This window comes from Pungitius pungitius, chromosome 15, assembly GCF_949316345.1.
Source record: "Pungitius pungitius chromosome 15, fPunPun2.1, whole genome shotgun sequence".
In the NCBI taxonomy this organism is placed as follows: domain Eukaryota; kingdom Metazoa; phylum Chordata; class Actinopteri; order Perciformes; family Gasterosteidae; genus Pungitius; species Pungitius pungitius.
Window position 1 is genome coordinate 8,223,166 of NC_084914.1, and position 25,223 is coordinate 8,248,388.

General features: G+C 46.4%; 1 protein-coding gene across 1 annotated transcript; it reads left to right on the forward strand.

The window, feature by feature from the left end:
- ephb3a (eph receptor B3a) lies at positions 1-25,223 on the forward strand. Its single transcript, XM_037458668.2, has 15 exons — positions 1-566; positions 5,161-5,225; positions 7,301-7,973; positions 10,033-10,188; positions 11,952-12,287; positions 13,019-13,143; positions 14,115-14,271; positions 14,484-14,592; positions 14,851-14,903; positions 15,205-15,327; positions 16,014-16,261; positions 19,451-19,666; positions 19,770-19,919; positions 21,338-21,531; positions 23,569-25,223. Exons 1-15 carry the CDS (start codon positions 509-511, stop codon positions 23,678-23,680), a joined length of 2,775 nt encoding a protein of 924 aa, XP_037314565.1. The 5' UTR covers positions 1-508; the 3' UTR covers positions 23,681-25,223.

The following is a 25,223-nucleotide window of genomic DNA, read 5'->3' on the forward strand; positions in this document are numbered from 1 at the left end:
CCTCACAGAGAAGCAACAGCTCGGCGGAGCGGGGCCAAGTGGTCCACACGGATTCCCCCCTTGGACAGAGACGGCTTCCACCCTGCACCCCCTCGCGCCCCCCCCCCAAAAAAGTGCCGAGCAGCAGAAGAGGCACGCCCCCCCTCCCCCCACCTCCTCGGGCTCAGGTTCGGTGTCGGTAAAGTCCGATGAAGAGAGAGAGGCAGGCGCACGGCGCAGTGTAGCGCTCCCGCGGCGTCCCGCGCCCACCGGCCCGCAGGAAATATCGAGACGCGATTGAATGCAACAACAACAAAAAATCCGATTTAAAAAAAAAATTTAATCATTTGGGTTTTGGAGTGGTGGTGGTGGTGGGGGGGCTGCAGAATGGGGCGGCGCGAGCCTTCATCACAAGTGAAGACATGAGAATTGGGAGAGGAACACAAAGCTGAGCTGCAGAGCCTCCATCCCTGCGAAGGGTCCAGTCCGCGCACCTTTTCTTCATGTGGGAGAAGCCTGTTTTGTGACAATGGATTACTTGCTGTGGCTGTGCAGCCTCATCGTACCCGCCGTGCTGGCTGTAGAAGGTATGTGGGTTGACGCTTTTACGACTTTTGTTGCGTGGATGAACAATGGACTGTCGGGATGCATGTCGAATTTGGCAACAAAACACATCATTGTTATCGAAAAAAATGAGCATTAATACGAAAGAGCAACACAAAAAAACCCATTTAGGGTCTTTTATATGATGACTTGATTGATATCCAATTTAAATACTATATCAGTCATTCTGAAATCCGATATGTAAGCAAGACTCCGTTCACGTTTGGGATAATTAAAGCTTTAATATAATGCGTATCCGCTCTGTTAAATCCGCTGAGTATCAATTTGCTCTGCGATTGTAATCCAATCTACACATGTATCAGCACGCCCCGTTCCCCCAGTGTGTGTGTGTGTGTGTGTGCGCGCGCGTGTGTGCGTGTGGTGACATCCCGGTGTTCCCATTGCGGCTGAAGTACTGCCCTGTTGCTATTGTCCCTGCTGTTGTCACACCCAACAAGATGAGCGAGGATGCCCACCTGCCCACCCCCCCCCCCAAAAAACAGCCCCAGAGAGCCCGATACAGTACCGAGGGGCGTTCCTCTGCTGTCTCACTGCTCATGTGATCTGTGTAAAGGTTCTAAGCCCGCCGTTGACCAATCAGTGCCGCGGACGCTTAAGTGGGCCGACCAGAGCGGATCAATCTCGGCCTCCGGAGCACCTTAGGGACACGCATGTGAAACACATTGGATGAGTAGTGTGAATTAAAGGTCAATGGCTTAACAAGTATGGCTGCAGCGCCATTCGGAGGCTCTCTCCATCAGCGGTGGTTGAGGGGGGGGGGGGGCGCTGCTCCGGGGAGAAGCCCACCCTCACCACCCTGCGACTCTCCTCTGAGCCACATTTCTCTGCCCCCCCCCACCCCCCCTTGTCCAATCTGCTTCTCCTGGACCACAGCCAAGCTTGATCCCTCATCAATTCTGGTGTCGGCAAGTAAATCAATGCAGCGGCAGCAGCCCTCCAAGTCCCAGTGGGCCCGGACGCTGTGATGATCGGCCCCGTTTCCCCAACCGGACCACTAACTGTTACTCAAAGCTCCAGGGTTGACTAATGTTTGTCCTCTGAGGATAAAGATGAAGGGCAGATCACTGGGTGGGTTTAAATGAGGGGGGGGGAGAGGGATGGGTATTTTTCACTTGGTTTTAATGTGGTTTATTTAGCTGCCTACTCGGTGGATTTCTACACATGGATTTAAAGTGGAATTAGTTGTTTTTTTTCTTCCCATTGGCACGTTTTTGCCCTTGGATACTGCAAGCTGGATTTCAAAGTGTGCGCTTGTTTAGAAAAAGCTACAGCGATGACTTCTCTCAAATTCGCACCATCGGGGCTGCAGTGGAAGCCTCAGCGACTGTGGCATTTTTATGTTGTATCGCCCCCATTCACAGTCAGCCTTGGCTGTACTCACTTCAAGGCTCATAGATAGACGACCAATCGGAAAGCTCTTTACAAACTGGGCCTAATCCACAGTGTGTCTGCTTGGGATTGCATGAAACGCATCAAGCATTTTTACTTTGATAGAAAGCTTCAATCACATTATCCCGCTGTTCCATCAGTGTGTAGCAACAAGAATAATTATTTGTTGAGCTGCAAAAGCAGGTGCAAGCCGCCCTGAGGAGATATTGAATTAGGTCGGCTTGACTTGTTCAGAAAGTGCTTATCAAGCGTCAAACTGAGCAGCGCACTCAACTGTTATCATTGAGATTGTATGGAGAGAAACATGCACTCTAACGCAAACGAACCGTTTCTTCCCGGAGCTGAAACCCGGGGACTTAGTTTCCACCTATTCACAGCCATACATGTGATCATGAACGATGGTGTTAATGTTTAATATGTTTGCTTGTTGGCAGTGAGACTCGGTGTAGTACATAGGCGAGGCCTCCCTTTCATGATGCGCCCGCTCTCTCTAAAGTGAATAAAACATTAGCATGTGTGAGCTCTCCCAACGCGCCCTGGGAATGCAGCTGTGTGGCGTTTGGGCTCCGGCAGGCGATCAAGAAAAAAAAAAAAAAAAAAAAAAGAAGGGAAAGAATAAACGTTAAATGCCACGGGTGGTGACGCTCTAAAGTTCCCACTACAGCATTGTTTTCTTACCCCAGGGGCGGAATGAATCCACTGCTGCTGTAGTTTTATGGGAGATGGGGGAGATTTCTAAATTTGAGTTACAACGGGGAGGGAACCTCCAAGGCGTTGTAAATTGAACAGGGAGGAGGAGAACTGTGGAACAAATGGGATCTTTTCTTTTCAATATGACCGTTTTCTAAGATTTAGCGAGTTGGTCGTTGGTGAACAATGTCCGGATTCATCGCCAGCAACTCACGAGGCCGGACTCAGGTGTTGAGCTCGGGGACACACAGTGTCCACCATTTTCCGGCCGGCCAATAATAGTTGCTGTGGAGGTACTATGATTTCAAAACTCCCAAACTCTGCTCGTCTCTTGCTTCACTGTGAGGTCAAAGGTCACGCTCGGATCGAAGATGACATCTCAATGTGCATCTCGCTCACATCCCCCCCCCCCCCCTTTCCGTCGGACGGGGCTGAGTGACTCCGGATCGGGGCTCCCGAGGGCCTCGCTGGATCAGCGGCATGTAGGCCGAGAGCATCCAGTCAGCTGTGTGTGCCACAGAGGGGCCGAGCTGCGGGCAGAGATAACAGCCTCCGCCTCCGCTGATTAGTTTCTCGTCTCGTTTCTAATGTCGTAACTCTCGCTCGTGTCCTCACGCACAGAAGCGCGGAAGGCCCCAGAATGCTGTTAGAAGGGAGTGAGAGCGCTTTCTTTTTGTTCGTTCAGTAAATGTCACATTTTCTTTGGGCATAATTGTTGCTTAGTCAATTTTAATGCAGAGGTAAAGGTGATCTCCATTTTCAACACAGAAGAAGGCAGCGACTTACTTGTACGTAATTACTTTTTACATTGAAGCACCACTGAAGTAATTAGTAAAATGTTTCACTACCTAAAACACCGCTTTCTGCACATGGAGGTTTTCTGGTTATGAATCCCATGCTTAACCACCATTAAGAAATTATAAAGTCACTACCAGTTCATGTGATTAGTTCATTTTTTATGCATCATCACTTAGTGGCCGTTAAATCAATGATGCTTCATTCTCTAATTCATATGCCACCAGATTAGCTGGAGCTCAGTTCTATAGAAGGAGCCGTTCTCAGGGTCACACATTTGTTGATCTCGAAAAAAAACTGTGCCTGTTGTCATAGGAATATGAAGATGTGTAAATGAGAGCTGCGAGTCATATGCAAACATTAACATGTTTGGTGGACAGTGACCCGTCAAACTTAATATTACTTTAAAGGGGAACATAATCAGGCCGTGCATCATTACAGAAAGCACTGGTGAAATTTAGTCGCCGTTTACACACAGAGCTGCGGCCATTTGCATTGAAAGTCAGAACAAAGAAGTCTTTTGCTTTTGATCTTTTATTGTGAACGCAGTATGAATGTGACCACCTGATGCACTGGTTTAAAACAGATGTAATCTCTCGTGTTCCATGCACAGATCCCTATTCATTATCTCTCATCCTCTTAGAAGAAGAGGAGCCATTGTGGTCTCTAATGAAGACTGTAAACTCGGCGCATATCTCGAGCTGGGCAGCTACAGATGGACCGGCCATCTCACTACTTCTGTTATTGACAGACACAGACAAAGACAACACTGTAGTGGAAGTGCCTTTAAAGCAAACATCTGGCCACGTCGGGGTTTTAGCACAAAGCCACGTGTCTCGGGAAGAGTGCCGGCGTATTTGCACACAGGTCATGCTATTTGTTTGCCATCTCACACCCTCCTTCAGCAACGACAATCAACGCCTTGTAAGCAAATGGTGCACAGCAGGCGTCGTGTCGCTGAGTCTCCGTGAAAAAAAAAAAGGCATAATTGTTTCAGTAATTACGCTCTAACAGCCACAGAACAATGGGAGTCGACGCGGCCACAGCTGTGTGTCGAGAGGCCAGAGAGACGGGTCGGGTCTTCGGAGGTGTAATGAACTCAGAGCACCAATCAGGTGACGGCTGATTTGACGGTCTGACAACAACGCTCATTGATCTCGCTGTTTATTCTCTCGCCTCCTCGCAAAGTCGTAAAAAAGGAGCCATACGACTTCTGCCCACTTCACGTGATAACTCAGTTCAGAGGTGTTATGCTTACTGTGGGGTTTTTGGGGGGGTGCAAACCGGTGCTAGTTTAATGGAATATTTCCCATCCCAAGGCATCTCGGATGCTGCTTTGTTCTTAATTCTACAAATGAATATTGAAAGGAAGACATTTGCAGGTGCCAGGGACACAGAGAGAGAGAGAGAGAGAGAGAAAGAAAGCCTTAATTGGGCGGCATCACAGATATGCCTTTATTGTCACAGTGCTTTCAAAATCTGAGTGCATGTGGGTGGAAGTTTCGAAAGAGGGGGAGAGGAAGTTTTACCTTTAATCCTTTGTCAAGCAGAATGTGTGTGTGTGTGTGTGTGTGTGTGTGTGTGTGTGCTCCTTAATGCTGTGCAACAATTCTGTCCTGCCTCCCGCACGGATAACATTATCATTACCGTTCTGTCAACCTTCCTCTTCCTCCTAATTTGCAGAAACCCTTATTGACAGTCGGTGGGCCACCACAGAGCTGGCGTGGACAACGTTCCCAGAGAGCGGGGTGAGTTACTAAGCGGGCAAGTTAGTTTTTTTTCTTCTGTTTTTTTTTAAATAGTTTTAACAACATTTGTTCCATTTGCTTGTTAATAGAGACCAGTCTGCCTTGAACAGCACACCTCCTACTGTTTTATATCTTTGTTTTTGCAGAGTATGTTCGCTTTCCTGGATACTAAAACGCAAATGGAAAACACGTTGTGTGGGAGAAATAAAAGATTTTCTGTATGAAGTACTCCAAACAGCAACAATAAATGGCAGACCTTCAGATACACAGAGCTAATCCCCACAGTGTGTAAGGTCTGTTAGGTTGGCTCTACCTTGAACGTCTCCCCTGGATCGAGAGCTTGATAATTGAAAGCATGTGTCTGGGTCTTTTATAATACGGATCCAAGAGCGCATTGCTGGTAGAAATTAAAGTTTTAAGCTGATACCCCCCGTAGGAATGGTGAGAAAATAAAACAACATGAGTCTGACCCCGGGGCTAACAGCCCGACAGACCTCCCCCACTCCCAGCCAGTGTAATTTGTCTTCGCTACGTGAGCGCAAAGTCAGTCAATGGAAATGGTGGGTTGCCATGGAAACGATCTTCGGCAGCCCTCCTCCTTCCTTTCCCCTTACGAGGGCCGGCTCTGAATGTCCCAGCATCCATGAAGTCATGTGTCATGACTGGCGAGGCAGCCCCTCTCCTCCCGCCTGACAAGCCCATACGTTCGGGGGCCGGCAATTATCATATTTGTCAGGTAGTGCATCAACGTGTTGCTGGTGATTTACGACATCTAATGCTGACTCTTGGGCTCATCGTTTGGGAATAAATTGCAACCGGAGCTCAGAGACGTGAGATGAGTTATGCATTATTTTCTTGCAGTTGAAATAATCAATTTCTGGGGAGCTCATTTGTAATGAAAACGAAGGATTCTGTCCAAGAGGGAATTAGGGAAAAAATAAAAAAAGATTGACTTCCCACAAGGTTATTTCCTAATAGACTAAATTGACCAGTTGGTCAATGACGCCATTTATCATAAACCTGTGATGTTACTTAGATTTAGGTACATATACAAAGTGAGGGCTAATAACATGAAAAGTTATACATTGATTTAAATATTTTCTATACTGACACACATTCTAATGTCCATGTCATAGCAGTCCTGAAGGGGTGATTTTCAAAGTTACATTATTTAAAAATCAGTCTACCTGGTATATTAACCACAGCAGGGGCAAATATCTGCTCTCAGGTGGTTTTATATTATAAACATATATCTATATATATTTTAAGTTCCCAGGAGGGCTGCCACCACGCAATCACCCTGACAGCATTGCATTTAGATGACTAGTTTAATAAATAACTCACTGTTTGCATTATAGATTTTTGGAGACGTTTTCATATAAAGTGTCAATGTTATGATTTCATCTCTCTTGGCACAGATAATATATTTATATGAGATAGAAACCCGATCTTCTCTGGAGACTTTTTTTGATTGCACTGCAGCGGTTTTAGTTACGAACACTGCACATAAAGGTGTGTGTCTACAATTAAAAAAAAGGTCTAACTACAACACATGATCAGCAGCCGTACAGGTAGTCAAATGGCCTTGATGCATGAAATGTGTTTAATGTGAAAAAAATGTAATAGTCCGTAATGATTGAAATTTTCGGAATGATTCATTTAATTAGATGCATTTTAGCTGCAAATTATTCCTCACAGGCCACATGCACACAGCCACACTGGGAATGCCTGTGTTTCGTGTGCTTATGTTGCATTTTTACATTCTGTTTATAGCAGACGTCACTTTGCTGTTTTGGATGCCCTCTACGCTTGAATGCTTCGCATTAAGAAGCACCGCCTTTAACAGTACTCCATTCTAATTAACAACATATTGCATAAACAAGTTTCTGCTTGTAGCGCAGTAGCTGCTGAATGACATGTAGTACTGCTGCTGCATTAATAAAAAGCATTAGATGATCAACACAATTTAGTCCAATTGTTTTCTCGGACCTACTCTCCTCCTCATCAGTTGTCCAGATTGCTTCCCCCGCTGTCATCGTTTCTTCTGTCACAGTGCGTCTCTGTTATCTCCACAGTGGGAGGAGGTCAGCGGCTACGATGACTCCATGAGCCCGATCCGAACCTACCAGGTGTGTAACGTCCGACAGCCCAACCAGAACAACTGGCTCAGGACGGACTTCATCCCCCGCAAGGGCGTGCTGCGCGTCTACGTGGAGCTCAAGTTCTCGGTCCGTGACTGCGCCAGCATCCCCAACATCCCCGGCTCCTGCAAAGAAACCTTTAATCTCTTTTACTACGAGTCCGAGGGGGACACCGCTACAGAAGCCAGCCCCCTGTGGAGGGAGAATCCCTACGTGAAGGTGGATACCATTGCCCCAGACGAGAGTTTCTCTCTGCTGGAGGCCGGCAGGATCAACACCAAAGTGCGCAGCTTTGGACCCCTCTCCAAGGCCGGTTTCTATCTGGCCTTCCAGGACTTGGGCGCCTGCATGTCCCTCATCTCAGTCAGGGTTTTCTTTAAGAAGTGCTCCACAACCATCGCCAATTTCGCTGTGTTCCCTGAGACTGCCACAGGGGCCGAAGCCACCTCTTTGGTGATCGCTCCCGGGGCATGTGTGACTAACGCCATGGAGGTGTCCGTCCCCCTGAAGCTGTACTGCAACGGGGACGGCGAGTGGATGGTCCCCGTCGGCTCGTGCACCTGCGTCGCCGGCTTCGAACCTTCTGCGGACGGCACCCAGTGCCAAGGTATGTGTGCTCAGCAGGCGTTTGGACTCCTGTTTAACCGAACCGACTTGATATGCTCTGAGCAAGTCACCACCTCAGTATGTGCCCTCTTCTCTGCATTTATTCTGCGGCTTCTGCAGGGAGGGGGCTGGGGAGGGGGGGGGGTGAAGGAGGGTGGAGGAGAGTATGAATTAATGAGGTGTTGCAGAGAGGAGCAGCATACAAATATTGCGAGAGCAGGACGGGAGGGACAGAAAGATAGCGGGAATGCAAGTAGAGAGCGCGTGGATCAGTGCAGGGGAAATGCAGATAATAAAGGGAAAGGCATCCCAGGTCCAGAGAAGAGAGATATTTACCGGGAAAGCGAGACGGCGTGACTTAAAAGGTGTGAATTGCCAAAGATGAGATGGTAACAGCAGCCAAAAGGAGGAGGGCGGGGGGGGGCTGCAGAAAGTCAAAGACAGACAAGTGAAGCCTCCTCACACCTCGGTGTGAGGAATGGTGTCAAACATGCGGCGGAGAGCTCATTCGTTGCCATTTGGGCGGCTCAAGGTTAAAAGCTTTGCCGGCGAACGTCTGACAGAAAGCCCTCCAGAGCTTCAGCCGGCGGCGGCGACGAAGGACTGTAATTTCCCCCCTCAGTTAATCTACGGGCGGCCACGCTCATTAACACCGCTCAGACCAACGCGAGCCAACGCGCTAACATTAATCACCCGGACGCTTGGTTTCTTACCTCGGTGCGGCCGCCAGAGTGCACGAGGAGAGAGGAGAGAGGACGGCGGAGGAGAGACAATGGAGAGGGAGAAGAAAACATTAGTGTGTCGGAAAAAAAAAACAAAACGGTAGAATCATCTTGCCCTCCAAAGAGGTTAATGGATTGAAGCAAGGCGGCGAGGTGATTCAGCACCCCCTCGAAAAGAGGCGAGGAAAACAAACAAATAAAAGAAAATGATGAGGCACTGTGTAATGGGAGAAAAATAAATCAGACCGGAGAATGTAGAGCCTTAAGGTGAATTATGAGAGAAAAAATAAGTAGGTTTTCATCTTATCTTTTTGGGGGCTTTTTATTGCACGGTTCTGGAGCCACAATGCGAGGCCATTAGCTGCCCTGGTTCTTCTAAAAGTGCCATTGTTTGGAATTAGGCTGGAACTTGAGTTCAAACTGAAAGACCACTTAGGCTAACTAGTTAATCACACTCTTTCTCACCGGCTGAGTTTCACGAGCCCTCACGCTGAGAGGACAGATGTTTTCCAGAGATCCCACTTTTACTCCACCAGTCAGGAATGTTGCAAACAGTAAAATGTGGGGCTCTGGGGGCTGATAAATCCAGACCTTTTGCTGCTAATCCCCTTTATCTGAATCCTTTTTTAGTGTGGGCTTACGCCGGTTTATCCTTAAGACTCGATATCAGCCAACCTTCAGCATGACACTTTGGAATTTAAATGAATCGCTTGCACACATCTTCTAAGATTACCGCATTTTGTATATTTTTCTGATAACTCGCCTCGGCTAATTTAGGTCTCGTACGATTCTGGTCCCTTCGCTTGAATCGATTTACCAGATCATTGTGGCGCTCTTGTGCATGCGTGTGGAGGCCTTGTTTGTATTCATCGGTTCGGTTTGGAAGGCTGAAGACACCACAGACATTGATTGATGGGTTTAGGGTGTATCCCTTCTCTCAGAAGCATTCTCCATCCCTGTTTGTCTGACAACAGAAATCTCCTTTCAGCAGTCTATCTTCATCTCCATCGTCCTCTTCCTCCTCTTCAACATGAAACTTGGCTGTCATCCCGACTCTCTCTTTTTGGGGAGATTAATGTCCCCTGGTAGATAGTGAAAATGAAAGAGCACGTGCAAATAGACAGATAAGACCTCATACTTACGCGCTCAGCCCTCTCTCGCCTACCTATCAGCATTTCCTGCATAAATATGGAGCTTTGCAGGTACTTCACAGGCGGCGTGCTTGTTCTGTGACAGATGTGACAGCTGCTTTTCTTTTAGATGAATGACAAGCACAGAATGCTTTTGTTTTGTTTTGTTCTTATTGATGTTTTTGTTTTTCTCTGCCGCCCATCCCAGCTTGCATCCCTGGGACCTTCAAATCCAAATTCGGGGAGGGATCCTGTACTCCCTGCCCATCCAACAGTCGCACCAGCGCACGAGGAGCCAATATCTGTCCCTGCCAGAGTGGTTTCTACCGCGCTGACAGCGACCCGCCGGACTCTGCCTGCACCAGTAAGTCGTGCTCTGATGCCCTGTGAAAGAAAAACTTGAATCATCGGCGCCGAGGTGCATTTATCATAATATCCGCTGACATATCCGGGGTGTTTGTTCACATATTATTCTCACGTACACACTCATAAGCACTACGTGCGGCGAAATTATTTGTGCTAAGCTCCAGAATAAAACTAACAAATGAAAGAAAATACAACAGAATACTGACGATTTTTTAAAGCGGGTATATCTGATTCCTTCGTGACAGCAACCTGGGATGACAATGTGGAAACAAGGTGATATTATAAGAGATATTGCTTGTATTGATGAACCTCATGGTAGAGTACAGAAAAGCAGAGGGACTAACGGGTGGTTTAGCAGCTAAAGAGACAGACATTTCCCTCAGGAGTCGTTCCAGTCGTTGGGTGGTAACTAGTCTGGTCCGGTGCCGTCCATGCTTGTTCTGCATGGAGAGGCCTCTGAGATTAGTCCTAGCAGCGGTACTGGTGGAGAGCGACATGTGCTGTGCCTTGACCGGGGGGGGGGGGGGGGGGGGGGCTTTAGCCGCGTTAAATGACACGCAGGGCTGTCTTCTCCAGACTCTCGTCACAGGAACACTGTGGACTCTGACATTGACCAGCGCGCGCAGACACTCCAGCACCGCCTCCGACTAAACACGCAGAGACACACAAACACGCAGTCCCGACAGCTCCGTCCCTGCGGGCTGTCAGAGCGTGTGCCAGGCAGCCGTTGCTCTGTGTCGGTGAAGCGGCCGCATTGCACAAGAGCTGCTCGGCCAGTCGATGGGCGGCAGCTTGGGCTCAGCGTGCGTTTTAGACGGGTGTCCAATTAGACGAGCTGTGTGCGCCTAATTAGTGAGGACAGGGCGAAGGGAAGCGGCGCTCAAGGCGAGCCGGCCGAGGAGCTGAACTCGGACGACAGGCAGTCTTGGCCTGTTGTTTCATGACCCCCCCCCCCCCCCTCTCTCTCTCTCTCTCTCTCTCTCTCTCTCGCTCTCTTTCCGCTTGAGATATAGGGTTAGACTTCTCTGCTGCTGGAGGCTTCGAGGGGGGATGGGGGGGGGGGGGGGAGCCCTGCTCTTCTTTCACCGTAAAAAGAATAAAAGCATGAAAGCAATCTTTGTTCCCTCCCACTGTGGTCATCCTACTTTCTCCAGGTTGGGGACACTCGAGATGCAGCACTTCTCATTGAGCCGCGGTGGCCTTGGGATGGACTCGTAGCAAAACATGAATTTCTATCAAGAGTGGATTAGCCAAGTTCCACGAGCCCCGGGTGGGGCGGTGCATGGCTGCTGAGCGACGGCGTTGAGCTCTATAGGATCGTGCTTTTCACAAAGCGACATTACTTAGCGATGAACAGGGCTGTTCTGCTTACGTGTATTGGATTTATCCTCCTGTCTCTGAATATGTTGATTTATTCATTTGTTCCAGGACCTTGCCCAATTGTTTTTTTTTCATTTCTTCATATTTGTTCGGGAGCATGTAAAGCAACACATTTATTTGTGTAAAAGGAATTTACACAAAAAAAAGGATTACTGTCTTTTCCTATTTCTGTGCATCACTTCTTCATTTTGCTGCTTGCTTACAGAGACGTTAAAACATGTCCCTCCCCATTGAGGGAGGATAATGTAAGCCCTGCATAGGGCACATGACTAAAGCCTCAACCGTGTGTTCTTCCCATTCTGCCTGCCCACCTTCTCAAACGCCTACGTGTGTGTGCTCGCGCGCGCTTGTGTGTGTGGTTGTGTGTGTGTGTTCCTGCAGCAATACCCTCGGCGCCTCAGAACGTTATATCCAGCGTGAACGAGACTTCGCTGTCCTTGGAGTGGGAGGACCCCGAGGACACCGGCGGGAGGAGCGACCTCGTCTACAACGTGGTGTGTAAGAAGTGCCTGCGGGACCGGAGCCCCTGCACGCGCTGCGACGACAACGTGGACATCGCCCCCCGCAGGCTGGGGCTGAGGCCCAGGAAGGTGGTGGTGCGAAACCTGCAGGCTCACACCCGCTACAGCTTCGAGGTGCAGGCCGTCAACGGGGTCTCCGCGAAGAACCCCACCTCCCCCAGCTACTCCACGGTCAACATCACCACCAACCAAGCCGGTGAGTGGAGCAAGGATCCATCAAACGGCGCGGGGCGTGCGCACAGTTTGCGATCAATACCACTTAACATCAGGAGGAAACAGGCGTGCGAGTGGATCCTAAGTTCAGTCAATGTCAACGACTGTCTAATGAGCTCTAGTTTCCAGAGCAGTATCAACAGCAACAGTAAACATTGTTGCACATGCTCAGGGGGAGCGACAGGCTCCCAGGCGCTTTGCTGAGGGAGGTACCGCTGAGGAGGATAAAAGGTTAAGTAGGCTGCGCTTTGTATCTTCACTGTCAGCATTCGGCACTCTGTCACCCAGGCGTCTGACGTTACATCACCGACAATGTCACCTTTCAACATTTCTACTCAATATTTGCACCGTCATCATCCACCAAGCTGCTCCAGCGCCTTTCACAGGCTGAAATGACTCTGCCAGTTAACTTGCACTTAATCCACCGCGCTGCAGTTTATGGACTCGGGACAATGAGCATCAACTGAGTCACTTTCAGGCCTCATAAATCAATAAGCTGCCAAGCCGTGCAGGTGAAATGTGTACCGTTTTTCTTAAACCGTTAAGGTTGAAGCATTTTTGAATAATGATCACCTTACAGTGATGGTTTGTGACTTTGAGTAAGTCACAAAACGGAATCCCCCCCCCCCCCCTCCCCACACACACCTCCTCCTCCCCCCAGGTAACAGTCTGGTACCTAACAGTGCCTTTGTCGTCTTTCTGGTCAAACCACAGCTCCTTCAGCGGTGCCCACCGTCCATCTGATGCGCTCCACCTCTGACGCTCTCAGCCTGTCATGGCTGCCGCCCGAGAAACCCAACGGGGTCATCCTCGACTACGAGATTAAATACCACGAGAGGGTAAGCGCTGACTTTTCTGCCCTCGATGTGGTTCACAATGCTTTTTTTTTTAATGACTCCGAAAAATCTTCCTTTCCAGCCTTGTGCAGAGTGAAGCATTTTTATGGATGCTGATAAATGGAATATTGAATCGTGTGCGGGCGGATCGGATCGGGAAGTTTAAAAATGTCTACTGGCAGAGATTACGCTAGGCAGTCTAATAAAAATGTATTAGTTTCATTAAATCCGGTAGTTAAAACCGTGTAGATATGGGACCGATGTATGACCAATATTGAAGTACAATGTACCAATAGAGCGAGTGCAGTTCAGTAATTAGCCCATCGTTTGAAGACTTTGAAGGTTGACTTTATGGAAGCCGAAACATTGGCAAACTTACTCAATACCTTCAGTTAGCAATATTTATCTTATGTTAAAATAAGCTACTTCAGCCACTATGGATTTATAAGTCTTTAATCCTAAAGTGTTATTGCTTTTGTCTTTTTATTATTTGTGTATTGAAGCCTCGCTTTTAAATTGGTGTAACCTTTGTTACAAGTATTAATTATAGGATGAAGTAAAATGAAGAAAAGCTGTGTTAGCTAACGTAACATTATGGTAACATTAGCTGTCAGAAATTAAAGGTCATTTACTATATTGAGATAAACTGTAGTAAGGCCTGTATCCTATTTCCATGTCCATGTAATTGAACAAAGGTGTCTTTTATTTCTTTAATTAAACTTTTTATTTTGTGTTTATATACCTGACAATTAAAGGACAATGATAAATGATAAGAGGAATAAAAGATTCATTAGCTACCAGCCACTTTGGTTCATACCAGATGCAGCAGCAACAACCTCTTAATTCTACAACTTTTACAACTTGTAATATAACAACAATGTCCTCATTTCAAAAGTAACCACTAGTGCTAACCGACTACCATCAGAACAAAATGTACTCTGCTGCTTTAATGCTAACCCTCTGCTTCACTTCAGGGCCAGGCCATGTCCCACACCGTCACATCCCAGCACAGCTCAGCCAAGGTGGAAGGCCTGAGGGCCGCCACGCCCTACCTGGTGCAGGTCAGAGCTCGCACCGTCGCCGGATACGGACGCTACAGCAACCCCATGGACTTCAGCACCAGCCTGCACAGTACGGGCAACCTCTCCCCCCCCCCCCTGTCACTCTCTGTTCTTGATGATCCGCTGTCACAGTTTTTTCTTACTACGGGTTCAAGCTTGTTTGTTTTATAGCTGCCTTAATTGGTAGCCATTATACTTTCATTGCAGGCCTCCCTTGAATCTCTTGAAGCGTGTTTCTCCTGTTGCTCACTTGTCGGTGTACGTGTTGGCTATTTGCTGCAGGTAACCCTCAAAAGTCAGTGCAGGACCAGCTGCCCCTCATCATCGGCTCGGCCTCGGCGGGTCTGGTGGTCATTGTTGCCTTGGTGGTTATCGCCGTTGTCTGCCTTAAGTAAGTGTTTGATTTTTATTACTTACACCCTGAACTACATGTTGCACTTTGTCAGTCAGACTGAGAACAAAGCGGCTCATTACATTTTTAACATACTTTCAAAAGGTTTGTAATCCTTTGGCTTCAGCAAGGATCTCTAGATGAGAAAAAGACCGGGTTGCAGCAACCTTTTTATTATGATGTTGAGTCAGATATCCGTGGAAGGGGTCAAGACTGATTATGTGAGTGTGACCTTGTTTGTCCTCCGGTTGTTCACAGGAAGCAGCGCAGCGGCTCAGAGCTGGAGTACACCGAGAAACTGCAGCAATACAGTGAGTTTGTGTTCAGCTCGAGAAATGTCTTGTCTGTGTGTTTTCGGAGGGTCAAGCCAGTACAGTGGTCCAGCTGATTCAATCAATTATCCGATCACATGATTAAGTCAGGGAACAATTTCCCTATTTGCTCAGACGAAGACTGTGTCTATTTGTTGCTAAGCTTCTAATTTAACCTTAATTTAATATACAACTATACTATAATATATGTGTGTCTGTACAGCTAGTGTATAGAGATATAAATAGTCAACAGTTATATTACCGAGGCATGTGTGACTAGAATGTGACTTTTTCTGTCCAGTTTCTCCAGGGGTCAAAGTGTACATCGACCCTTTCACCTACGAGGACCCCAACGATGCCGTGCACGAGTTTGCCAAAGAGATAGACATATCCTGCGTGAAAATAGAAGAAGTCATCGGTGCAGGTAAACAAAGCACTTTTTGTACGCGAAGACGGAGAAGTTTCGGGTTTATTAATCATTCATTTGAGCAGGAGGACGCCGCCAAGCCCCCCAGAGTCCTCTCTGGCGGGAAAGTGTTCACAGAGTGTGCATGAGAGCTGGGTGGGAAGGATTAAAGTAAAAAATCTTCTCTGTAGTTCTTGTTTTTTTTTCTTTTTTTGCTCTCTCCGTCGGCATGTTGTGTCCTAACTCAAATGACAATCTACTCCTGCTGGTTGAACCGTCCTCCTTTCTCTCTGTCTCTCTGTCTCTCTTCCTTACAAACACTTGTTTTCAGAAACCAAATGCAAAACCCCCAAGTTCCTCGCCCGTCCTCCTTCTCCCTTCACCGCTCCAAGGTCGCACAGACCATCGATGTGGGCCACTCCCTCTCTCCCCAACCTCTTTGACCCTTGACCTCTTGTCCTTTCTTCAGCTCTCTTCTAATCCTCCCACAGTTGAAGCCGACCCTCAACTCTTTCAAATCAGCTCCTTCACACCCGAATCCGACCAGTAACCGTTCCCTCTTCCTGCATTTCCCCCCCCCCCAACTTCCTATTTCCTTCCACTCCTCCTCTCCTTTTCCTCTGCTCACCCAACCCCCTCTTCACCATCACCCTCACCCCCTTCTTCCCCTCACCCCCCCCTCCCACCGTGTTCTTTCGATCCAGGTGAGTTTGGGGAGGTGTGCCGCGGGCGGCTCAAGCAGTCCGGACGCAGGGAGATGGTCGTGGCGATCAAGACGCTGAAAGCCGGCTACACAGAGTGCCAGAGGCGGGACTTCCTCGCCGAGGCCTCCATCATGGGGCAGTTCGACCACCCCAACGTGATCCGACTGGAGGGCGTCCTGACGCGGAGCTGCCCCGTCCTCATCATCACAGAGTTCATGGAGAACGGAGCGCTCGATTCCTTCCTGAGGGTGAGGATCACCTCGTGACGTCAGGGAGACGACTTTCTGTTTGTCGTTCACGACACCTCCGGGTAACCGGAGCGTTTGACTCTAAAACGCCCCGAGGCACTCGCTTGCTGAGTGATAGAGATTAAATGTGCAATATAAACGCCTGGAGACAGGCACGGCCTCTCAGCTTGACGTGACTGACTGATGCTGACAGGCTTTCTGATGCAAAAACTCCTGGTGGAAAAGTGTCACAAAGCAGACCTTTTGGACGGGGTTGCCTCGGTGCATTAGAGAGTCTTTGTACAAAAGAATACATTACCGATACGACTTTCGTGTTCAGACCTACCGCCACCTACACAAAGTGCTGAACAATAGCGGGATAAGGAACGAGGTGTCACACAGTACATTTGCAGCTGCGTGGGGGGCTATTACATGTCATTTACATTCTTGAAAATGCGCTATCGTCTACTTACTGTAACTGCTCGGCCCGAGGAGGCTACTTAATGCGTCTGGTCAATCGATGCTACGCTGCTGGTCTTAAAAGCAGTTTATCTTTAAGTGATGTACAGCTGCTTGTTTGCATAAAGGAGGAATACGTGATGTAGACCGGCCTTGAGACTGTCCACCTCGTTTGATATTTCCTAGTAATGTTAGTGGGCTTAATGCCCAGCACACACACATCTGTAGTTTGATGCAGGCTGAGGACCATTTTCAGTATGTTGTGCTCCCTTCCTGTCTGCATGGACACAGAAAGACAGACACGGCCCGGATGTTGTTTAAATCGTAGCAGTAGTAGTGTCTACACAAAGCTTTAACGATGAAAGGTTTGCTTCACAAAACATAATCAACCTTTAATGAACTTTACCTAAATGAAATAGCAAAATCATGATAGAAATATGTGAATAATATGAATCGATTCCGTTGATACTTGGTGCTACAAACACATAATACTGAGTAGCCTCTTCTCTCATCTACGCCTAACAGAGAAGTGATTGACAACCGCGTTGAAGGTGCAACATTCACCGGTTTTTGTCATTGAATAAATTGAATATTCATTGATTAATTGCGCATTAAAAAGTAATCTTCTTAGTTTTGTATCACTTTGAATTGAACTAGTTTGGTCCGAAACCAGTTTTTAAAATAAGGATAATATTTGGGGGCTTTTTGGCCTGGACAATATTAACCATTTTTTTCAGTTTTATGGTCAATTATCACTTGATAAATTAATCTGGAAAATGTTTGTTAGTAATCAATTATAAAAAACAACTGTTGGTTTCAGACCTATTTTTCTTAAAATGTTTCTTGCAATCGGTGTTTAATAGAATATAAATATTTTTTCGGGAAAATCCTTAATTCGTGTTTTATTTGTAAATTCTACAATATCATAATATAGTGTGATTTAACGCCTTTATAATGCCAATAACTTTATTTGAAGAAAGCGCAGTGTAAATTGTCAAAATTACTCAAATGAATGAATATATGATAAAGAATAAATAAATGAGTCTTGAATGCTGAATATTGGTAGCAATATTTCAAAATGTATTAAATGTTTAACCAATCATTTGTATAATGTAATTCTTTAAAAAAACTGCAACAATATTTCTCTCTCAGTTGTCAATAAGACCCTGACTCGACTAAGAAACTGACTTGTTTACTTCAACGCGCAGTAAAAAAGAAATCCTCACAGAAGCAAATGTTTTTCATTTTTTCCAGATAACTGGCAATTACTTTTTCATTGGAAACATCCCCTTGGGCTCTTCAACATTGTAATAGACACCACTCATTTTGTGACATTTCTTTAGACTATTAATAATGACTCGTATTATTTAAAGATGATTTATCAATAATGAAAACCTGCATCTCCAGCCGGAGCCTCTTTCCTCCTTCTCACCCACTCCTCTCAGTCAGCTGTCCCTCAAGTAACACAATAAACTCCACGGCCTGCGCTGTCCTCACCCCCCCCCCCCCTCCTCACGCTGCCTGCAGTGACTCAGTGGAGCTCTGAGACGGTGGCGCTAACTCGCACAAACTGCCCATGCGTGTGTGTGACGCACATGAGACTTTGTTCTGCTGTGTTCGGCGACATGGACACACACACACACGCACACACACACACACACACACACAGGACATATGCACATGTAGAGGCCTTACAGATATACAGCAATAACAGCCCCTCACAGACGGACATATGTAAGCGCCACCACGGCTCTGAAGGCCTGCTATGAATCACGGCTGTTTACACATCCATCCATTCAGGCTGGTTCAGCTGTCAGACCTCACTGGAGTGTGCCGACTACAAAGCCGAATGTTGATCGTTTTCTCGTGTCATGTCTCGTGTTTCTGTGCTCTCGCTCGCTGTGGAGTCTTAGGCGGGATTGATTATGTCGGAAATTGTTTTTCTTTTTCTACTTGCGTTACATTTTTGGCTCATGAAAGAAGTGCTCGCGGCGCTGTTTTTTTTTTCATCCATTCATTTTTTTTTTTAAAAAGATGATTGTGCACTGACGTTGAATTGATTCGTTTTGATTCACACGCATCGGTTGTCAAGAGCCGTGGCGAGTTGGAGGTGGGCTTGATGTGTTGCGATCTGGAGTGGATCCCACTGTGTCACGGCCCACACGCGTGGAGAATTGAAAATTAAACCCTGAAAGCCCTGATCTCAGATTTGTTTCATGCTTCTTTCATTTCAAGATCTCTGCAAATCAGGAACTTTCAAATGTGGCAAACAAGCAACATGCTATTCGAATGCAGTCGAAGCAACAATTACACTTTAAAGTTTGCGAACGGGGAAAAATGCACAAACAAAGCTTTGCGTTAACATCTCCAGCTTCCTCTCTGTTTTCGAGTGGAGTCAATATAGAGCTTTAATCTGTTTGGTACGACATTAAAAAGTCTTAATTAATCAGGTAATCGGACGGCATGCGTGAAAAGGTCAGCCATCACTGAGTGTCAGGAGCAGCCGTGAAGCACTATGACGGATGTCATGTTTGTGTGCCCCTCGGTGACTGATTGCTTTTCTCTGGTGCTTTCTCCTCCGCCTCGTCTCCCGCGCTCCCCCCTCCCCGTCTCTCCCCCCGCATTTCAACACACCCTTGCTTCTCGTTGTCTTTTTTTTTTTTTTTCATTCCCTGTTTCTGCTACTTGTCCATTAACCGCCTCCCCCCCCTGCTCTCCCCCCGTCCCCCGTCCCCCTCCACCTGCCTGCAGCTGAACGACGGGCGCTTCACGATGACACAGCTGGTCGGGATGCTGCGGGGCATCGCTGCAGGGATGAAGTACCTGTCAGACATGAACTACGTCCACCGGGACCTCGCCGCTCGGAATATCCTGGTCAACAGCAACTTGGTCTGCAAGGTCTCCGACTTTGGCCTGTCGCGCTTTCTGGACGACACTTCTGCCGACCCCACTTACACAAGCTCCCTGGTCCGTGTTACTGTGCATGTTAAATTCAGCTCGCTCATTTGATTCCCCTCACTTCTTTGACTGTTCAGGTGTAAATTGACTGTGTTGATGCCCGTGTGAGCAGGGGGGGAAGATTCCCATCCGCTGGACGGCACCGGAGGCCATCGCATTCAGGAAGTTCACCTCTTCCAGTGACGTGTGGAGTTACGGCATCGCCATGTGGGAGGTGGTGTCCTACGGAGAGAGGCCATACTGGGACATGAGCAACCAGGATGTAAGTCAGCTGAGTCTCATATTACAATAAATATATATAGACTAAATATATATTCAGTGTCTTGTAAGTTCAGCGTGGCCCTTTGGACCTGGGCCTGTTCTGCTGGCTTTATCTACGCATTGCAGTTGCTGTTGCTGCTGTGTGTTTGTGTTCTAGTCTTTTTTACCACCTTATTTACAGCCCCAGCCTGCCCACCCTCTACAAATCCATACTGCAAAGCCTCGCTCACATACACAAAGGAGAACTCGGGAAAAGCCTTTTATTTATTTATTTTGTTATGTGCGTTGTTACCTGTAGGCTATCAGCACCGCACAGACATTGTTACTACACCAGTGAGCTCTGAGGAAAGAAAGAGAAATCTCTTGGTTCCTCCTCCCTGAACAAAGTACTGAAGCATGTGTACACCTCCACTTTATTCTCCTGGGAATGTCTGCTGTGTTGGGCTTTAAAAAGACAGTAATGATAGCAATGAAGCAACAAAAAAAAGAAAGAAAAAGGGGGGTGAAAGGAAAAATGCCAGTAATGCATGTATAACTTTCATAACAAAGCCCACATGCAGTAATGAAAGCATCAAAGTGGAGGCCCTCTATTGTTCCCAATAGCCTTTGTGCCACAGTCATCGCTCAATAAGCAACAGAGTCAACAAATGCGAGGTATAAACAGAAATACTCGCCAGCTAGAAGCACAACATAAAAATCAAAGGACAAGCAGCAGGAGAAGGGAGGTGCTGGAGAAATGTTTTATTGTTCCCAAATGGCTTTTTTTTATTGTTGTGGGGGGTTCGAAACCCATACAGAGCTTATGGAGGGAACTGTGGTTGCTAGGCAAAATCCAATCAATGGGTGAACGTCTTTATCCTCCGCTTATTGTCTCTCCTATCAGTCATGACAGTTTTGAAGTGACAACTTTGAGAATACTTGAGAACACAGTGTTTAGAGTTTTATGGAGATGCTGAAAGGAAGATTGTAATGTGTGAAAGCATGTGCTGAGGAACTGTCTAATGTAGGACATAATACAGTAACTGGGTTTTATTCTTCCACCACATTTATAAAAGAGCCAAACAGAGTGATCATAACATAAATGAGTCAGAACCAAACTCTGTTGTCAAAGCACCACATGAAACTAAATCATTTGTGTTTTACTGCAATGTCAGTCGACGCTTTTTGGTTAAATCTTAAAATATCACAAAATGTTGATATTCATGGTCCCCACAGGACGAATTGTTACAACTTTCCGGTTCGCAATAAGAAGATACGCTCTAATAATTCTGATGATTCTAATAACCTTACTCACAAACATTAAGTTAAGCTGTGAATGTTAACAGGATACATGAGGAAGAAGAACACAGTTACTGCGAGCTTGTTAGCACGTTCATCTTAGCATTTTGAGACTTTTAAGAATGCCTTCCTGTCCTTCAGGTGATGACGGCAGTGGAGCAGGACTACCGGCTGCCCCCGCCCATGGACTGCCCCATGGTGCTGCACCAGCTGATGCTCGAGTGCTGGATGAAGGAGAGGAACCTGAGGCCTAAGTTCTCCCGCATCGTCAGCACCCTGGACAAGTTGCTCCGCAACGCCGCCAGCCTAAAGGTGGTGACCAGCACCTACTCAGGGTGAGTCCACCACACGCAGACTCTTCTTCAATAGAGTCTATTTGTGGTTTATGCCTTCGGCTTTGTTTGGTCGAGTGGATTTTCTTACTTTGAAGGGAACGGAGAGAACCTTTGAAACGGAAGTCTTGTTCTAAATCTCTCCCTCGCTCCGTCAACAAACAGCAAAGCGCTTCACTGTTAAACTGTGAAACTTTTCTGCTGAGCTTGCTGAATTTTTTTTCTAAATTGCTGCATAAAAAAAAAGACTACGTATAGGGTTTTTTACCAAAGAGATATCTTTCTGCTGAGCGTTCTGAAGAATAGAAACGGCAACCAGAGAATGTCAGTCATAGAAATATTTGGCAAAATATTTACGGGAACTTTTATTGTTAAGTTTGCAATGTTGGATTTGTAGTTTGCCGCGGTGTTGGCTGACTTTAGCAGACCTCAGTTGAACAGTGCAAAGACAGAACAGGTGCATGCAATTCTCTCTCTTTCACCTTGTGTGAAATCGTGCCACGTATCTGGCGGGCGTGAAGTGCCGGGTGAAGACTTATCAGCGCAGGGAGGAGCGGTGCTGTGGCTCCCGGTCGTCGGAATAAGATGTCAGAGTAAAAAATATACATATGTGGCTATTCTAAAGAGAGGCAAACGAAGGTTCATGCTTGTTGGGTTTGGTGTGTTTCATGTTTTCAGTTGATATTTCTTTGAGCTTTGAGGCTATTACTCTAAGACAGGCGTCGGGCTCTTTTTCTCTTGACGATTCCCTTGGAAGTTTGAGATGTTGACTTATTCATAGGTAGCCATCCTCGTGGTGACAAGTTGTTTTTTAACTCTCAGCGCCGTGACTTCAAAAGTTCCAGCCATTTTTACTGATGCCTTTGTTCTGAATTTTGTTAGCCTGGCATCCAGTCAATTATATAATTAGGGCTGGTTTAGATCTTAGATCCTCAGCTCTGGAGTAATGTATAATAAATCAAGCGCAACTCTGGCTCTGACTACATTATAGTTTCCTGTTTGCGATAGCCACAAAAGGCAGAATTCATACATACAGTATTCAGGTTATGTGCCAGCTCCTTGGCTCGCAGTCTCACTCTAACACAAAGCCCCAAGGGCGGTTCCTATGCCAGGATTTGGGCTCAGTGGAGCTAATTGTGTGTGGAAATGTAATGGCTGACCTCAGTTTAATTCCCCCTTTCCTTGGCTGGATGCTGGAAGTTTGGTGATAGGAACGACAGCAGCCTGAGCTGCTGATGTGGAAAAGCAGGAGGTGATGAAGTGTGAGTAATAAGGGAGATTGAGGAGAAGCTAAAAGAGAGGAATGTGTTTAATTAGGTTGCTAATGAGCTTTTTAATGCATCAGGGGAGGGCGATGCGTGCGCGTGCGTGCGTGCGTGTGAGTGTTTGTGTTTGTGTGCCTGTGCGCATGCGCGTGTGCATGTTATGCTACGTGTCCCTGTGTGTAGATGACACGCCAATGATTAATTTATGGCCTCATCTGTATGCAACAGCAAGACAGATAGACGGCGGAGCAGGAGGGGAGAGAAAGGATCATGTTGTCAGAGCGTGTTTGAGTGTGCGTCTCCTGCTCACCTGCCATTGGCTGCTCAATGATGCTGGGTGCAGATAACTGAGGGAGAGAGAGGATATGAGACGCAGCGCTATCTGTAGAGCATCTTCAGCGTCGAGGGCCTTAAAAACAAGGACACCGGCCGAGCAACAAAGGACACAGAGGGGCTGCAGCACTTTTTCCAAGATAGCAAAGAAATATGTTGAGTTTTTATTAAAGCTGATGTGTAGATTGGGCTGGGCATTTGGAGATGGACTTTTTTTTATTTTTTTTATGGCTGTCTAGATCAGCAGGATTTGAGCGTGTCTCTTGATGGTGTACTTTTAGAACTGTGAAATCTCAGGTGCATATGTACGATGCAGAATTTAGCCGACCCTAGGATGGATAATACCTACATCCAGCAGCACTTAGCGGAGTCCTAATGATCGTATCTATTGTTTGAAGTGGCTGTGAACCTGCTACTGACCTGTGCGGCTGTGTGTTGGCAGGGACCTGCTGCGGCTCGGAGGGACGCTGCCGGGACACAACAGGAAGAGTCCGGAGAGCAGCGAGGAAATAGTTCGGCAACAGATGAGCCAAACTCTCCCCATCAGAGTTTGAGCGTCTGCAAACGGGAGGATGTAGAAGGAATAAAAACTACCTAAAAAAACTCTGATATGAAGAGCGTGTTGTAAAATAGAAGAAGAAGAAAAGAAAAGAAGCTACAGAGGGAGAAAGAGGACCGTTTTGGAGATTTCTTTCCGACTGGAGATTTAATGTCCATTTAAAGAGAACTGTCCATTGCAGTGTGTGTGTGTGGGTGTGTGTGTGTGTTCATTACTTGACACGTGGTTTTGTGACTATTGACATAAAAGCCAAACTTCCTGTTGCCCCCTCTCAGGTTGTGTTTGCATGTCTGCATGTGTTTTCTGCTGGTTGGGAATCAGTCCTTTCTTCTCATTCCCCTCAGACTGAGGACCGGAGAGCTCACACAGATGATGGGAATCAATGCCTAGATGATACAACAGTGCCAAGATAAAGCAAAACAAAGCTTTAAACTAACTCTCATCTGTAGACCATCAATACAATCACACAATCAACCTTTTTTTCTTCTTTTTTTTCTTTTTTTATTATGCTTCTCTTTTTTTTGGAAAACAACAAAACACACTTTTCATCTGCTTCCTCTTAAATACTGTCTTCCACATGTACTGGGGGATATACATGTCACAAATCTGTACAAAGCATCCGAGTCTTCACGCCGTCTTTCTGTCCGAGGAGAGACGCAACTGACACTATGCGGGACACGTCATGTGCATGCCAAAGTGGAAACTTCTTCATGAGAAAAGTACAAATAAGTTCCACATTAACTGTTGCTTTGGTGGCATTTTGCTGTGTGGACTTTAACGTCCAGGTTTTCCTAATCTTATTTGATTCATATATGCATTGTCTGAATGCTAAGTTATTACGTATTATTGCAAAGAGGTGTTTTTTTTTTTTTTTTAAAGGAGCACCGGGGCTTAACTTTTTTATTACAATGCTTGTTTTTTCACAAACCAGACAGACATGAATGAGTGAAACTAAGAAGTGAAATGTTCTGCTCAGACAGAATAAGCGCCTGTGGTAGTGCTGTGTTGTATATTTTAATTTGGCTAATGTGTTGCAGATCAGTGGGAATTAAAAAGTTCAATATCCAGTTTATATCTTTGTGACTTAATATTGACCTGACCTACAAACACTAATGTAGAACAAATCACTCATTGGTTTATTTCTTCTGAAATGTGTTTTCTTCAGCAAGCTGTCAGTGCAGTTCCTATCTAAAACCACTGCCTGTATATAATACTATATTTCTATCTGACCAGCCAGCTCAGTATTTACAGCCATCTGACCTGATGACCTGATCGTTTATATGCTTGTTTGGTTATTGTAAAGGAGCAAACAATTGGAGAAATTGCCGTTTAAATGGTCATTACATATCTGAAACTATATGTCACCAAGAAAGAAGAAACTGTGTGTCTGTTAGGACAGACTTTTTCCTGTGCAATTAAAGGTGTATTAGATTGTAAAAAAAAAGAAGAAAAAAAACTCAAGAAAACTACAACAAAAAATAAGCATTTCTCTTTCAGTATTTTTACGATAATCATATGCAAATAAATTATTAAACAGA